The following is a 12,739-nucleotide window of genomic DNA, read 5'->3' as shown; positions in this document are numbered from 1 at the left end:
GGATAATTGAGTCAAATAGGATTTGTTATAAATTTTACGTTTGCTTTAGACCATTGCTTGATTTAATAGCAGTGCCACCACCCCCCCCCCCCCCACCCCCCACCCCCTCCCCCCACCCCCCCAGAAGCAAATCCTGCCTTTGCTTACATGCAATTTTTCACCCGTACTGCCCAATATCTAGTAATGCAATCTGGGCAACAATACTTGTTATCTCAAATGGTACCAGATCCACAGCCAGTGCCATAATATGCATTTCTCCAATCCAATAGGCAGGTTGATTAATAAGGCAAGGCCAAATAAAAAAAATGATGGAATGTTTGTTTTTATGCTTCTACCTACATTTACCTATATGGTTCAGTTAGTTTACATTGGGCAGCATTTTTCTGCCGGCGAGTGGGGGGCGGATGCCCACTTGCCGAAGGGGAAAATGACGTGTGGTGATGTTGGGTGGGTGTCCCGATGTCACCGCGTGTCATTTAGATTTTCAGTTTGACGGGTGTGCAGCCGACTCGGCTGTGTGCCTGCTGAACTGTCAAAGGCCTATTAAGGCCATTTAAAACCTAATTAACTCAATTTAATGAGCTGCCTGTCCAACCTTAAGATTGGTGGGCAGGCAAAGATGCAAGCGGCTTTCGCATTTATAATGAAACCTCATCCACGGGCGGCATGAGGTTTCATGAGCTGTTTTAAAATCTAATATAAATTTATACATTTATTCTTTGACATGTCTCAGCTCGTGAGAGTGTCACATGAGGGGACATGTTTTAAAAGTTTAAAAATCCTTTGTTTAAAAGTTTAACATTGAAACAAATCTCCCTGAGGCACCTCCATGCCTCAGGAAGATCTCTGTGCTCTTTCACACGCATGCACAAAAGAGCACAGGGAACTATTCAGGGAAGCCTCCATCGCCCACACAGGGAGCGCTCAGCTTAATTGGCCCGCCCACGTAAAATGGTGGCGCGGACCCGATTGGGGGTACCGATCGGGTTTGCGCCTGCCCCCACCTGCTCCCGTACAATCCCCCCCCAACGGGGGGAAATTTCTGGCCATTATGCTGTCATACACTGATATCTTAAAATCATATGTTGACCAACCTGTCTGCATTATGTTAAATCTTTAAAATTGTTTCCAAAGTCTGCATCAGAAGGTTTAACATTAACTTTGTTTTCTTGCCACAATTAACTTTCATGCTGGACCTCCTTCTCCTCCATCACCAATAAGTATTGGTTCTTCCCTCTGCTGCCATTCTACTTTTACTTCAAACCCACCCTCCAGGTTCTGGAGTTGATCTTCTTTGATCACACAGTTCGTGGCGTGATTTCAGCTTTAGCGGATTGACCATTTGCAGGCTGCAGAGAGAGATTCCTGATGTTGCAATAGTTTACAATATCAGGAATTGTCACCCAGAGTTTGCAGAGGTATCAGATTGGAGGTGAGAGTGACATAAAGGGAAAAGTGAGGCACCAAACAAGATCATTTTTTTTCTTGCTGACTGATTGATAAAAATGCGGTCTCAATTTTCCAGTAAGCCTGATATTATTGAGAGGCAGGTTAGTAGGAACCAGCCAATCAAATGCCCAGTACCTGATCCAGGCGCTTCACTATTCCAGTATCTCACCCAAAGACTCGTCATTGAGGCATATGGAGCATGTGAATTTGCAGTAATTGCTCACTAGACATCAACTAAACTTGCCAAAAAGAACTTTCAGCTTTTCCATGTTTATGCAGATACATTTTTAACATCGAGATAAGTCTTAATTGCTGCCATGCAATAACTTTTTATAAAGCTCTGGTTCGGCTCCAACTATAGTATTTCATCCAGTTCTGGTCACCATTTTAGGAAGGATGTGAGGGTCCTTGAGAGAGTGCAGAGGAGATTACCAGAATGGTTCCAGGTATAGGGGATTTTAGTCACAAACTTAGGACAGAAAAGCTACGGCTGTACTCCTTGGAGCAAAGGAAATTGAGGTGTCATTTGTAAAGATTATGACATGCTTAGATAAAGTAGACAAGGAAAACTGTTCCTCTCAGCTGGTGGTGCAATAATTAGGAAGCACTGATTTAAGATCTTGGGCAAGAGTTGCAGGGGGAATACAAGGAAGAACTTTTTTACACAGTGAATGGTAATGCCCTGGTACTTGCTGATTTCAAAAGGAAATCAGATGGGCACTTGAAGGAAATAAAATTGCAGCGATATGGGGATAAAGTGGGGAAGTGGAATTGACCATTTTGCTCCATGGAGAGCCGGCACAGGCTCAATAGGTTGAACGGCCTCCTTCTGTGCCATAAATGACCCTATAAAAGCAGCAAGTAAGTGTACAGACTAAGAGTTGTAACAAATCTCCCTTATATCAACCTGATATAAATGGGAGTAGTGGCGGGCAACCCTGGAAAGAGAGCGGAGGCAGGCTATGGGTAAGGCCTGCCTCGGCACTCTGGCACTTTGTTGAAGGTATCAAGAAATGAATAAAAAAGATAGCTCTCCCACACACTCCCTCGCCTCTCCCCATGCCCTCATTCCCCCTCCCACCCCCTCATACCCTCCATGCCAACCTATGCCCCTCAACCCACCCTCATGGCCTCTCATACACTCCAGGCCAACCTATGGTCCTGCACCCACCCTCATGTCCCTTTACAGCCCCTATACTAACTTAGTGGCAACTCATGCCAACCATGCCCCCCCATGCCACCTTTTGCTCTTTCACCTACCATGCCAACTCTCCCAGCATGGACAAACCTCAGGACCAATGCTGAGGTTAAGTAGAGTTATTAATATCTATTGATGAATTCACTATTTCAGAAAAACCACCCTCATTGATTAAAAACCCATTCACTACATTTAACTTCTTTAATCCCTTATGAAAACAACCACTTGTAACTCTTTCGAGTACAAACACGTTTCCATCTGTTCCTATTCAGATGAAGTTACATTATTTCATAGTTTGCCATTGTGAGATTTGAACTCTTGATACTCTTTCGAGTACAAACCTGTTTCCATCTGTTTCAGATGAAGTCACATTGTTCCATAGTTTGCCATTGTGAGATTTGAACTCTTGATCTTGGGGTTACAAACCCAGTACCATAACCACTTGGCTATTTAGGCCAAGCGTAAAAACCACTTGTATTCCTAGTCCTTCTTTAAAGAGTTTATCACCACTTGTAACTGTCAATGAAACTGTGAATTGAAAGGTGCTCCAATAGGTTGTGCAATCAGTCATGCAGCACTAATTCTGTAACAATATCCCTCAGGCTATGTCAATAGACAGAGTGAAACAGCAAGCAATGATCATTTTTTAACACTACAGGCAGTATTTTCTAATATTTAAAATGATGGCCATTTAAATGCCTTGAGAGCTTGCAGTTCTTTTAACAGTTCTCTTGACAGTTCCAATGAGTTATGTACTTTTTATGCACATTCATGTGTACTTTTAACAGTCCCAAAGGATAACATATTCTCCAAAAGGAACCTGACTTCTCCCAAAAGTATCCTGGGACATATCCAAAAATGTACCTTACCTCCCCAAAAGGGTACCCTCCATCTTGAAAGAACTCCATCAACTTTAGACCTTCCTTTACTAGGTCTAAAGCGCACAAATCATATTTTGGACATCACACTTACCAAAATTAAATCTGACTGAGGCAGCTTTTTAATATGCACTTTAATATGCGCACTTGACTCTGTGAATCACAGAGATGCACATTAGAACCTGCTCCTGTTTCCACCACTCGTCCCCCGCGAAAAAGGCGGGAGGCCAAGTACAGCGGCGAGACCTCCGGATCTGGACCTCTGCCACCATTTTCCCTAGGGCTGAGAGCCTCTCCATCTGAGCAAATGTTCTGGCCCTTGTGTCCACAGGGAAGAGAAGGAGGGGCTCCACACCTCTACTTACCTAGGGTTGGTGACTAGGGTTGCCAATTTTAATAGCCACAACCTCTTAAAAGTGGATTCTTACCAGACAGCCCAAGCTGTGAATTCAAAAATAACACCATCTCCTACTGGAAGTCTGAAGCAAATTACATAGTCTTAAATTGTTGTGGATAATAGTTTCAACGGTGACTCCATCAAAAAAAAATTTCTTCTTTGTCTCAGTAGTTCCAGTATCACCCTTTGTAAAAGTAACAAAGAGGTGGCTTTATCTTGAAGTCCAGGACTTGATTTAATATCAGAAACATCTTATACTTTAAAGCAAAAATACCTCCTGGGTAAAATGGTCAGGAATAACTAATTATGATAGAGTTACTGGAAATGTTATACTTGCTGATTTTCAAAATAAAAATTTGATTTAATACAACAAATATGAAGGTTAAACCCACAAGATAAATAGTTCCTTGTTATAAATGCTCCAATTGAGCTCAATGTACTATTGTATTATGATCGCTGTGTTGTTCAACATTTTCAAAATTTGTTGGCAAATGGTGTATCTTTAAAGTAATTTGCACGTTGCTGCATGCAAGGAAATGCTAGCAAGTTTCAGCTTGTGAATACAAGGTATTGTTGAGCTGTCCAGGCAGTAACAACAAGCAACGGGTCTCAGCAAGGAGCTATGTGACTTGCGGTCAGGAGAATTAATGCCAGGGGAGCAGGACAAAACAAAAGGGTACAACTGCATGCCACGTGCACCAAGATAAAAAAGCATAATTTTATTCCAACATTAAAAAAAGGATTGGTGTCAATAAGTAAAACACCTGTCAGAAAATACACTGTAGGCATCAACAATACACCCCAGTGTTATAGTTTGTTAATATAAATCAAAAGCCTGACATTAACAATCTACTGTTGTATTTTTGCCATTTCCAGAACTGCAAACACTCCAGCTTAGTACTGACATGAAGCAATGGAAACAACTAAATACATATTCTTCAATCTAAAACATCCCTAATATTTAACTTCAAACAGAGCTATGCTGACTGGCAAACAAAGCATTCAATCTTCATGTAACAATTGCATTAGTTACTATTTTATGACCTGATAATAGCATTATTTGTTCACCACTGTCTACATTTTTATAATTCTTGTTTCAGCATTTTTTATTTTCAAAGTGGCGCTGAGTAAGTTTTTCAAAGTTATCATTCAAAAGTGTCCAGGCCTCCATGTAATGGGCTGAAAAATATGAGAGGAGGTGGTGGTGGTGATGAAGGGGAGGGGAGGCAGAGGTGGATGGCATGTTCCCACAGGAAAGCATGTCAGTGTGGAGCCAACCAGCTCCATGCCAAGCAGCTCCCACAGCCATAAAGCATTGTGGGGCTCTTTAACCGGAGCTGAGTGGAGGGCTGGAAGTCTTGCCCTCCAGAACTGCAGGCCAATCCGATTGGCTGGTGGCTCCATCAGTCCCTGCAGTGTCAGGAAGGCATCAGTGGCCACTGCCGGGATCGCAGATGAGAGTGGAGACCAAGGCCTAGGATCCTGGGGAAGGCAAGTCCAGGGTCTTGGGCCAGGAAGGTTTGGGAGTGTTAGGGACAAGAGTAGTGGGGGGAAGAAGGTGGATTTAGGAGAGGGAGCAGGTAGGAATGAAGATGAGGTTCTGTCTAAGGGCGCCATCACCAAAGGCATACCCTGAAGAGCAACCTCACCCACTCCCTTCCTTCCCACCTTTTAACCATTTCAGGTTAAAATCAGGTTTTTCACTCCTGCTCTGCTGTGCATGCCAAATCTATTATGGCATGGGTTGCATATTATTAAGGTCAACAGGCTTGATAAGAAGTCCAACTGACCCTTAATTGGTCATTGTAATATGGTGGGCTGTCATGGAAATAGTGATGTATATAATGTTATTGGAAATTATTTTAAAATTGACTTGTAATAGGGTCTATGTCTGTGGATGTGAGTATGTGTGTCTTAATTGGATTAAAGCCAGCTAGTCTGTGTGCTTTGATGTATAGTAGTTTTGAGGTGTCAAACTGTAAGGTACAGGGTACATTTGCATTTTGTTGAATAAACCATTCAATGACTGGGGGTGAAATCTTGCACCTAGTTAGGATACACCAAGCAATATATTTATATTACTAATAAAATTGGTACTGTAAAAAGGGTTTCATTGTTAGAAGAGGTGGAATTCAAAGGGCCTGATGATACAATGAGAATTTGCATTCAAAGGGAAGGCTAGGTATATACAGAAGAGTTTTGTGTGTGAGTCAGAAGCATGTCGCCTGTAAGCCTACAACTGCACAAAGGAACCTCATTTTGAATTTGTAAGATAAAATGTGCTTTGCCTAGTGCCTGTTCAAAGTCTGTGGGTTGTTGTTGCCTTGGTGAAGATTTATTTAGGAGCGATTAATTTGGGGATTTATTTAAAATTTATTATGGTAATAATTTGTAGACGTGTATGTGTTTAATTCCTTGTTAAATTAATAAACGTTTAATTTAATTTAAATAAAAACCTCTGGAGGCTTAGTGGTTTCATTCCTGAATTCAGAGTTGCATCTCAAACATACCAATTGAAAATATAGGTTATGACAGTTGTTTAAAATTTCCCTCTGGGATTTTAAATAACTCAGCCTTTACCAACTGCTGTGCATTAACAAATTGGGGGCTCTTGATGGAATAATATTTGTAATTCCTTGATTGATTTGGAATTGGTGAATCTTAAGCTTATGAGTACAAGAAGCACTTTGAATTCAGGAGTTGGTGAGGTTTTTTGGAAGTGGTGAGACTGCAAGATTTCACCCCCAGTCTTTGAATGGTTTATTCAACAAAATGCAAATTTACCCCCACCTTACTGTTTAACATCTCAAAACTACTATACATCAAAGCACCCAGACTAGCTAGCTTTAATCCAATTAAGACACACACACATACACACACACCCACAGGCACAGACCCGACAACAAGTTCAATTTAAAATCATTTCCAATAACATTAATATCTTCATGACATGGACAGGCAGCCAATTTCGGTGCATGCATGCCCACCACCCCCCGTATAATGGGGATGAGCTCTGGGGTGAGTGGGAAGGTGGTGGGATGGGTGCCCACCCCATTTTACGTGCCCCCCCTGCGGGAAACACGCCCACCAGGGCCATGTAAAATTCAGCCCAATTCTGTGGAGATGCATGAAACAGTGCTTGTCACTTCAGCCAGTAGCTGAGTTAATCTGACCACATTCTGGCAGCAGTGTCTTCATCTGACGAACATCTAAGCTTTGGAATTCCCATCCTAAAACTGCCGCTTCTCCACCTCTCTTTCTTCCTTTAACATGCTTCTTGAAACCTACCCCTTTAAGCGAGCTCTTGGTCATTTGCTCAAATATCTTCTCATGTATCTCGCTGTCAAATTTTGTTTGATAACACTCCTGGGAAATGCCACGGGATATTTTACAACATTAAAAGCACTATATAAATGCAAATTGTAGTTGCTGGAATGAGGAAAAAAGAAATTAGCCAGAGCTTCTGGCCCTGATTACCATCCAGCTGGAAATGTGCCCAAGTAAGTGGTGTGTGAGGACAGAATTGGCCTCAGCTGTGATGACTGCCATAGTCAAATGACCCAGCAACAGTCAACATCAATGATTACACCTGAATAACGGTCCCTTGAATGATGTGCTGCAGGGAGATCAGTGTCTGTGGAACTGTACAATGAGGCAACACCTTCAGAAGGGCAGAGGTGCAGGGCAGAGCAAAGCATATTAGCCAGAAAAAAAGAAAATAAGTGATAAAAATGTCTGCCATAGTCACCATGCATTACAATAGCGGGAGATGTTCCTCAGTATCTTGAAAGGATTACCACCGCCCACAGTTATTTCCTCATTGCTACGAGCCTTTCACTCAGTTGTACTCCAGTTATATAGAATTTACAGCACACAACCTATTTGCCATTTGCCCCAAATGATCTATGCAGTTGTTTATGCTCTATATAAACATCTTCCCACTCTACTTCATCTAGCCCTATTAGCATATCCTTCTATTCCTTTATCCCTCAGGTAGTTAACTTTCCCTAACTACATCTATGTTATTCACCTCAACAACTCCACGTGGTAGCAAGTTCCACATTCTAACCACTCTCTGGGTGTAGAAGATTCTCTTGATCCTTATAGAATTTATTTATGACTCGTATATTTGAGAAGCCTAGTTTTGAACTCTCTCACAAGTGGAAACAGCTTCTTTATGTCTACCCTACCAACACCCTTCATAATTTTAATGATCCCCATTAAGCCTTTTCTTTTCTGTACAATAATGCAGATGAAGTGTTATGTTTATTGGAACTGAGATAATCAACCTTCTGTGGGTCTTTTCTCCGTTCTATTTTAGAAATATTTCTTAAGATTTGGGCTTGATTTTCTGGTCGGCTTTCAGCCCTCCTATTTGCTACGTTAAACAAAGCATTTAAGGCACGGATTTGCTTGTAACTAAATTCATACAAGAAATTAATCAAATAACGGGTTCATAAAAATCTACTAAGAGTCAGACTTGAGAGGTAGAATATAGCCAAAAGGTGGAAGAAAAATCAAATCTTGTGTACTGTCGCTTTTAAAATCACAATTTCTGAAATAATTTGTTTGACATAATATGTGCCATGTATGTTTAACACTGCAGTTGGAGTATTATAGCCAGTTTGGGCACCTTACTTTAGAGTGTATGTCAAAACCATGGGAAGTGTGCAAAAGTGATTCACTAAGATGGGTTGAGAGTCTTTAGATATGAGTGAATATAAAAGCTGGGGCTCTTTCCTTTAGAGCCAAGGAGGTTGCTAGTGGATCTTAATACTAGGGTGTTCAAAATGATAAAACATTTTTATGTGTTTTCATTTCAGACTTCCAGCATCTGCAATATTTTGCTTTGTATTAGTTTTCATTAAGATGGGTTGAAAGGCTTTAGATGTGAGTGAATAGAAAAACTGATGCTCTTTCCAAAGTGAATAGATCTTTCCCAATGTTGGCGTAGATGTGAAATGTTAAATGGCCTTCTATGGTTATATTCTATGATGATAGCTTATAATGCAGATATGTGCAATGAGCTTCTGAAACATTTACTATTGTGATTTTCACCTTTTAAATTAAAATGTAATACCAACACACAGAAGACCAGGAGGTACAGGCAATCATTTCCTACCATAGGTTAAGTTGAAAATTTAAACAACCCTCACACACTTTCATTCACTCCATTTCATGTTCAATTATCAAAACTTTTTGTTTGAGATTCAAAACATTTTCCTTTGACAGCACAAAGAAAAACAGTGGTACTGCAACCTTAACACTTTTTTTCAGATGTGCCAGACTTTCAGATGGAACACATGTTGCCTTTATCATCCCCTTAAATAGAAACAACATTAAACATCCTCCGGGACACACACCCACCCTATCACGTCGTGCTTAAATCCCAGAAGCAGCCTTGATGAAAGCATGTATCATCTAATAGTAATGCTTCGAGAGATTTTCGTTTTGAACGTATCAAAAAATGTCAATTTTTCCCAAAAATTGTGAAAACATATTTTGTTGTATAGTTGCCGCGCCATGTTTATATAATAACTCAATGCAATATGAACATGACAGTTTCTGGCAATAGCCAGCAGTGGCTTTCTGCATTAATTAGTTCGATTGTGAAACACATTTTGCAGACAAAGACACTCACCCCATTGACTGCTCTGCTTACTAGAGTGCCCCGAGCCAGGAGCAACTGTCACATTGTCCCACCACCTGTTTGGAACTTTTTGAAGCTCAGGGCAATGAAATGTCCTCTAACTGAAACACACACCCTCCCACCCCCCACCCTTCTCCGACAGCTGAAGACTGGAAGCCCCCGTGCAGCAGTTAGTTGTGACTAAAGATAGCAGAATGTTTAAACAGTCACACGGAGCACAGTCCACATTCAGCGCGAGAGCTATTTTTTTCTTAAAGATACTTGACAGCTATGGGGTTGGTTTCCTATTTCTTTCACCGGCATCCGCCTTTTAGACAAGAAAAACACCCCAATGAGCTACTGCGCTTCTATATTTATAACTGCTTCAGTCACGAAAGGCCTTATAGACCTATTTATAATTCCTTGGAGTGGCTTGAGATCAGAGGTGATTGCCATAAAAAGAGCTGAGTTGTTAATCTACCCTTAATTGATGTATTTTTGGTTCACTCGGCTTTTTAAAAATATTAGCTTGACCGCATTCAGCACGGGTTAAACCAAGAAACGTGCACCTCTCATCCACAGCAAGTTATTTTATCGATGTGGTTCCCTTGTCCTTGTCAGGGTGATATGCTTCACTCTTGTCTTTTATGATTATAATCAACTTCTCCAGCCGCTGTGCAAATTGACCGAGAGACGACTTCGCCCTCGCAACCACTCAGGAGCATGAAATGGTTGGAAGAGCCGAGGTGAACCTCAGCCGCGGGGGCTGAGACTTGAAGTGCTATCCCCGGCTGCCAGTGGATACAGGGGCGGGGGGAGTCCAGTTTCAGCGCTCACACAGCTAGGCTGCAGCCGAAGCTGTGCATCAAAATCAAAGGAGCTGCTTTGGAAAATCGCACCTTCCCATCCACCACCTCCCCCCACCCACACTCCATCACAAAAAAGCCACATCTGACGGCCTGAGCTCTGTAAGATGTGCCACACACAAGCAGAATGGCTATCAAGGCAAAAGCTGCAGGATTTGCTTCGAATAACAATCATGAGGATAGGTGACACAAAAAATAATGGCAGCGCTTTTTATTCATGAGGAAAACCTCGAGATGGGAAGCGATTCAGGCTCTCACAGGTTTCTAAAGAAGCTGAAAAATAAATATTTGCAGCCCCCAGAGCGGGAGAACAAGGTAGAGGAGAAGAAGCTTCCTACCTGCATGAGTTTTCTGAGCACTGTTTCCCATCACTTCCTTTCATTTAAAGCAAGGCAGAGCTGGTGAGGTTTCTTTCATGGGTATTTCACCAATGTTGTAATCTCTGCTCCTGGCTTCAGAAGGTCCATCTACTCGCCGGTGCAAGATGTTTTATTAAAAAAACCAGGGAGGTTTGAGTCTCCAAAGTGATCTCCAAAGCACCGCTTGTCTTCGACACAAAGAAAACCTGTGCAACTGCTCGTGTGCGTTGCTCCCCGAATGGTTGATCAGAGTCCTCCTTATCTGGAGAATCGCGCAGAGAGTGCAATTGGCCAGGCTATACACACACACACACACACACACACAGTCGACGCTGAAACGACCCACTGGTCCCTGACTTAGAGAAAGTCAACTACTTCCGACTGCGATCTCTAATGATCCTCCACCTCCTGTCACTGCTTCCCACCGTACAGGATCGATCATTCCCGTGCAAATCAACACGCGATAAATCCCAACTCATCCAACCACACCGCCTCGGGAATCCTGACCCCGAACAATGCTGCTGGTCATCTGCACCGAGAGCACCAACATCTCTATTATTTCCTGGCAGCCTGACTGCAGCCCCCACCCCCCAACTCCCACACACAGTCACAAACGAAAAACTGATTCTTAATCTGTGACTGGCATAGTGTGAGAACTACATCACGCCTTAGGAATGCTTTATAGAACCTAACGTAAAGAATAATGCACTGGTACAATCAGGATGGATTTATAGAACCGTTATATTGTGCACCATCATTTAATCTGAAACTTTTATAAAATATATTAACCAAATAAATTGAATTCCTACAGAGTTTCTCCCTTTCAACATGAAAACAATATTTTCTTCGCTCGGATCATATGTTGATTTTATATTTTTTTTCTAGTATAAAGATTAATGATTAGGAAATTCCAGCTTGCTTGAAAGACAATAAAACCAACCACCTAACGTTAACATGTGATGTAACATCAAAATTCCATTGTGGCATATGTAATGACAATGAGTTATGAGGATCGCACTGAGTAAGATTATTCTTACTTGGACAGTTAATGAACATCAGAACCTCAAGAAGGTATTGTAATCTCACTGACATACTGCCAGCACTTTGTTACATTTCACATATTGTTAAATGTGTTTTTACATCTTATGCTGGTGCCATTCATGATAAGTATAATAAGCTTTGTATGACGTAAATGAAAAGGCATTAACATCCACACTGGCATGGGGCCAAAGGTTTTAGGTGGCTTATAGTACAAATCAACTCGTTTTGATCAAGTAATAATAATATATATTTTACACAGAAGGCATCGGCATACTTCACAATTTTCCCCAATTTCTTTGAGCTCCAGGTGTTTCCCACTGCAACCTCTGTAAAACCTACAGCCCTGCACATAACCCACAAGTTAACTGTTTATATCAATCAAATGCCCCCACTGAATGGTGGCAATGTGAATATTCTATCTCACACCACAAGAGAAGAGCAAAGGAGCAAGAGAACCACCACCCCCCAACCCTGCAAAAATCACAGTAAATTTAAGTAAACTTCAGTGCAATGTGGACAATTTGAGCAGACCAGGAATAATTGCTGGCTAAAAATGTATTTAGCATACAAAATATATTTCAATAACTTATTCAGATTGTTTGGAAAAGAAGGGAAAACAGCATTTAATCAGAGTAGCTATAGTGTTAACTTCACTTTTAGCTCAGTTGGGATAGTACTCTTGCTCTCAGGCAGGAGGTTGGAAACCTTTGTCCCAGGATCTTGACTTTCAGCAATAGTGGAAATAGGAAATAGCAAGTCAGCAAACTGAAGAGATATAAAACAAATTGCTGACTCACGGTCCCCTATTTTGCACTATTACACAAAGTCAAATGCAGGACTTTAGAAATTAAATTAACAGTGCAGTACTCAGTGATCACTGCATTGTCAGAGATGATGGATTTTGGATGAGATGTTAAACTAT

The 12,739-nt window shown here is 41.4% G+C and overlaps 1 protein-coding gene across 3 annotated transcripts in view; it reads right to left on the bottom strand.

The window, feature by feature from the left end:
* The window catches only part of neurl1b (neuralized E3 ubiquitin protein ligase 1B), a 73,565-nt gene extending 62,244 nt beyond the window's left edge, over nucleotides 1–11,321 (bottom strand). For 2 of the 3 annotated variants that reach the window (XM_041193779.1, XM_041193781.1), the window contains exon 1: nucleotides 10,756–11,321. In XM_041193779.1, the coding sequence (XP_041049713.1) occupies nucleotides 10,756–10,786 (31 nt within the window). In that variant the 5' untranslated portion in view covers nucleotides 10,787–11,321. Of the gene's footprint in view, nucleotides 1–10,120; nucleotides 10,240–10,755 lie in introns of those variants that run through there. The other variant, XM_041193780.1, reaches the window with a different exon arrangement.
* Nucleotides 11,322–12,739: the final 1,418 nt, after the last annotated feature.

Source organism: Carcharodon carcharias, chromosome 8 (assembly GCF_017639515.1).
Source record: "Carcharodon carcharias isolate sCarCar2 chromosome 8, sCarCar2.pri, whole genome shotgun sequence".
NCBI classification, from domain to species: Eukaryota; Metazoa; Chordata; class Chondrichthyes; order Lamniformes; family Lamnidae; genus Carcharodon; species Carcharodon carcharias.
The sequence above is the reverse complement of the archived record's forward strand: the minus strand, read 5'-3'. Positions and strand labels throughout refer to the sequence as shown.